Source organism: Tupaia chinensis, unplaced genomic scaffold (assembly GCF_000334495.1).
Source record: "Tupaia chinensis unplaced genomic scaffold, TupChi_1.0 Scaffold000350_1, whole genome shotgun sequence".
Taxonomy (NCBI): Eukaryota; Metazoa; Chordata; class Mammalia; order Scandentia; family Tupaiidae; genus Tupaia; species Tupaia belangeri.
In genome coordinates, this window is record NW_006159844.1 from 4,365,541 (window position 1) to 4,369,753 (window position 4,213).

The 4,213-nt window shown below is 38.5% G+C and overlaps 1 protein-coding gene across 2 annotated transcripts in view; it reads left to right on the forward strand.

Annotated features, from left to right (window-relative positions):
• The first annotated feature begins 3,957 nt into the window (after positions 1–3,957).
• The window catches only part of MBIP (MAP3K12 binding inhibitory protein 1), a 20,338-nt gene continuing 20,082 nt past the window's right edge, over positions 3,958–4,213 (forward strand). For both annotated transcript variants that reach the window (XM_006152368.3, XM_006152369.3), the window contains exon 1: positions 3,958–4,133. In XM_006152368.3, coding sequence (XP_006152430.1) covers positions 4,005–4,133 — 129 coding nt within the window. In that variant the 5' untranslated portion in view covers positions 3,958–4,004. The remainder of the gene's footprint in view (positions 4,134–4,213) is intronic.

Consider the following 4,213-nt stretch of genomic DNA (forward strand, 5'->3'; position numbering starts at 1 on the left):
ATTCCTGCATCACCATTAATCTTGCCTTGTACCATATAAGGGCTGTAAATTGCCATGGAAACTTAAAGCAGGTCCTTGTTGGTGCATGGCACAAATTAGTTATACATGGAAATGGTAGGTTTTTTTTTTTTTCATTTTCAGTTGTCTCTGATGCACCTTATACAAAGTAATTGTTGTTCTATTAGCTGACTACCACTCTGTAATTAAAAAAAAAAGAGAAAGTTGCAGCTGCTTTGTTGACATTTTGAATGCATCTAAGTAAAGACAATTTTTAAATTAAAACAAAATTCTTTATTGCTCCTTAATTTTCTAAATGTTGATGTGGAGCCTCTTCTCTCCCATTGATTGGGACAGACATAGTAACTTACTTTTTTTTTTAAGAGGCTTTTGTCTTAGAGGGTGTGCACTCTGAGGGGGATTGGGGGGAAGAGAGAGAGAGAAAGAAAACAGTGAGAGAAAAAGGGAGAAATAACCACCCCCTCACCCCCACCCCCACAATTGCCTGTCTTTCACTCTCCTCCTGGAATCTTGAGCACACACGCTCATGCATCTGGCCTGAGTCTCAAGCCACCATGACTGAACCGTAGTCAGCCACATGGGAGTCCAGCAACACGACCACTATGTCATCTGCTGGCCCCATAGTAACTTACTTCTAACCCACAGAATCAGATCAAAGTGGTAACATATGATTTGAGAGACTAGGTCCTAAAAAATACTGTGCCTTAATTTTGCTGAATTACTCCAGACCACATGGTAGAACCACCACACAAAATTACTCCTGAATTTCCAGCCCACCTACACTATGACATAAGGAACGTTTGTTTGTATGTAGGTTTTTGCCATAGGGCATGTGTGCTCACTGGAGGGAGACAGAAACAGAGAGAGAGAAAGTAAGAAATAATGCTCCAGAGAAGATGGCCACATCGCAATCTCTTCTCCTCCATTCTCCTTTTGGGATCTTGGGCACATGCACACATGCAACTGGCATGATTTTCAAGATGCATTCAAATAATTGTGAATATCAACTTGACAAGTATGATAACGAAACTATATACAAGTTGTAGGAATCAAGCAGAGGGGGAAATAAGCTCTTTATGAGAAGAGATATGAGGAAAGACTTCTCAGAGATTTCCTAACTGGAGCTTGAAGATGGAAACAGTTTCCCAAACAGAAAAGAGGCAGACAGCATAAATTAATGCATAGAGGTAAGAAATAGTACGTTTTGAAGAAGGAAAAGCTGTTTCAAGTGGTAAGCACCACACAGTTTATGGTAAAAAAAAATGAGGCTAGAAATTTAGGAACAGTCCAGATTCCAAGACCTTTCAATGTCATTGTATGAAACTTGGACTCATCTGGCTGGATAAGAATGGGGACTCAGAAAAAACAAGTACCATTTATTTTTCCTTTTCAGCATTAGAAAAATTTTCCTTACCATAGATACAACAAATACCAGTTAAGCAATTTAATACTGCAGACATTTTGCTGGGCACTGGATTATTTAAGATTCATCACAAAGGACATTTTTGTTCAGAAGGTAGATAGCCTAGATTTTATTTTTAGTTTCTATCTTCCCAATTGGTTCTTGGCATATACTTGCAGGACAGTATTTCTAACTCTGTTGCTAATGCCAACACCAACACTGAATCATTTCTGCCAGGCAGCAGATTTTTCAGCAATCCACTATAATTAGTTTTCTATAAAAGGCAAATTATTTTCTTTATTTCCTAAATTTCACAGCTTTTATCATATTTTTGTTATACATTAACATCTACACATTTTTATTTGGTGTTAGCCCAAAGAAATTTACATCTTTTTAGCTACAAACTCTTCTACTTAAAACAGAATTTATAAAAGAAGATTTTTTATTTTAATTTCCAAAATGAAGGTAACAGGCATCAAGAATCAGAAAGTCCTTAGAAGAAATAAGCACAAAAGAGTTAACAAATTAGATAGAAGAAATGAGGTGTGAAAGGGTTAAATTCTAGGTATTTCCTAAGTAAACAACACTAAGCCATAATGGCAAGTCTGAATATCAAAACTGTATTACATAGAAGACTGATTTAGAAATTAAGTGACCATAAGTTAATTCTGTATTAGAATTCAAGGAACAAGTAAAACTTGAAATTCCAAATTAAAAATGGAAAAGAAAAGGATGAACAGAACCTTGTTTAAGATAGTATTCTGTTTAAAAGGAAGAGAAAGTAAGAAAGGACATACCAGGGGAATGGCAATGCTGCAATTCCTTCTCCATTCACCTCTTGGGATTTTGTACATTCATGCACACGTGCCCAGTGTTTTTCTAACTGCCAGGTCTGGGACTCAAACAGTACAATCGGCCATGTGGGATCAAGCCACTGTAACCAGCATGCCACTGGTTGACACCCCCCCCATGATAGTCTTTCAGTATACAAATTATATTCCCAAATGTGTGGCATACCAGTGTCCTGCATATTTAAAAATCACTTCATCCCTTGATAAAACAAGTGATTTGAAACTAATTGCTAATTTCATACAGAACAAAAACTTTTATTATACAGTAGTTATCCCATTACAATTATTCTCTATTTACAAGAGAATTGGAAGCAAAGAAAACATGCTAATCTTGCAGAGTCATGAATTTAGTTAGATTTGGGGATGATGGCATGAATGAGAAGGGTGATCAGTTTGGGACTGGATATTGTGAAGTCTTTTTCTGTCTCTAGACATAAGCTGGACTATCTATCAACAGTTTATCTTGCTGCTAACAAGGGAACAGACAAGATTTCTTAAGATCCTGTTAAGCCTGGTGATCCTACAAGTCTTTGGAAATGAAAACCTAATTAAGGGGCTCCCTAGAGACAGGTCAAAGGAATTCTTTTATCCTTTCTGTCCTTATTCCAGTTCCTTGATGCCTTATTCCTTCCCTTTCATTCAGTCTGCTCTAAAACTACAGAATACACATTGTGCAAGTTTCCACCTTTGCTTCCTCTACAATAAATGCATTAGACTTTTTAGAATTAAAGAGTTTTAAATCTCTAGTCCCCTATCTCTTGACTGATATGTTTACTTTTTAAAAGTATTTTTAAAATAGAACTTAGTACCAAAAATTCTTCTAAAACGTGTTTCTTCAGTTGGGTAATGTTCTCTTAAACATTAGTCTGCCTAAAAGATTCCAAAGTATTTCATACATTTTATAATAAAGCTATTTGAAAAATAATACTGTGTCAAATTTCAATTCAGTTTTATGTCCTAATTTCAAAGACTGGTCGGATAAAATTACTTGGGTTAAATTCCTGTCAAAGTCCGACTTAAATGTACATTTTTGATATACTTTTAGGGTTGAGCACCTCTACAGTTATCACTCATAGAACAGCATTTGTTACACATTTAAAAGAGAAGTTATTTTGCAGACTTAAAGTCATTAATGTCATTGCCTTGATAGTAAATTGAGGCATAATGGAGCACCGTTATTGTTCTTTCATATCTTCTCTCTTGCATGATAAATTAATAGCATTGATTTGTGTAAGTTTTAACCACCCTTTTCAAGATGAAAACGATCTACACAATTACAACAATTCTGTGCAAGTTTTCCAGTGTTTAGAAACACATCCCTGACCAGCAGTCTTTCTCCAGAACATTCCACGACGCCATGTTAAAACTTTGAAGGCTAATTTCCGAGTTTGAACTCTGACAGTTGACAGTAAATGTCCTCATACCATCACTGATAAGGCACATTTGAGTCAAGGAAGGTTTCATGACGCTAAACCTTAACAGATCACGACTCCATCATCCCAAGTACAACATTGTGCCTGCAACTATCTGCTTCGGATCCTGGGCGCAACGCTATAGTTGCACCTGATTGGTGTATGTCCCTGTCGATCACCTAAAGAGGGTGGGCCCTCAAATCTCTGCTCCAAATGAGACGCTGTGTTTTAGCGTCATCCTCGAGCGACGAAAGCAGAAGAGGGAGGGGGTGGGGCTTTGAGCAGACTTCGGTGGTGGCGGGGGCGGCCTGCTAAGGTGTCATGGCTGCTGCTACGGAGCTTAACAGTCAGAGCCGCGGTGACAGGAGCCTGGAGCGAAGCTGCAGCCCCAGCTTGTCCCAAGAGGTGCTCTGCGAAATCTTCCGCTCCCTGCACACCCTGGTTGGACAGGTGAGGGGTGGCCTGGGCTTTGGAGGTATGGGAACCATCAGCCCCTCCCCCCTTTTTCCCTCTATCGTGGGTGGGGGGGG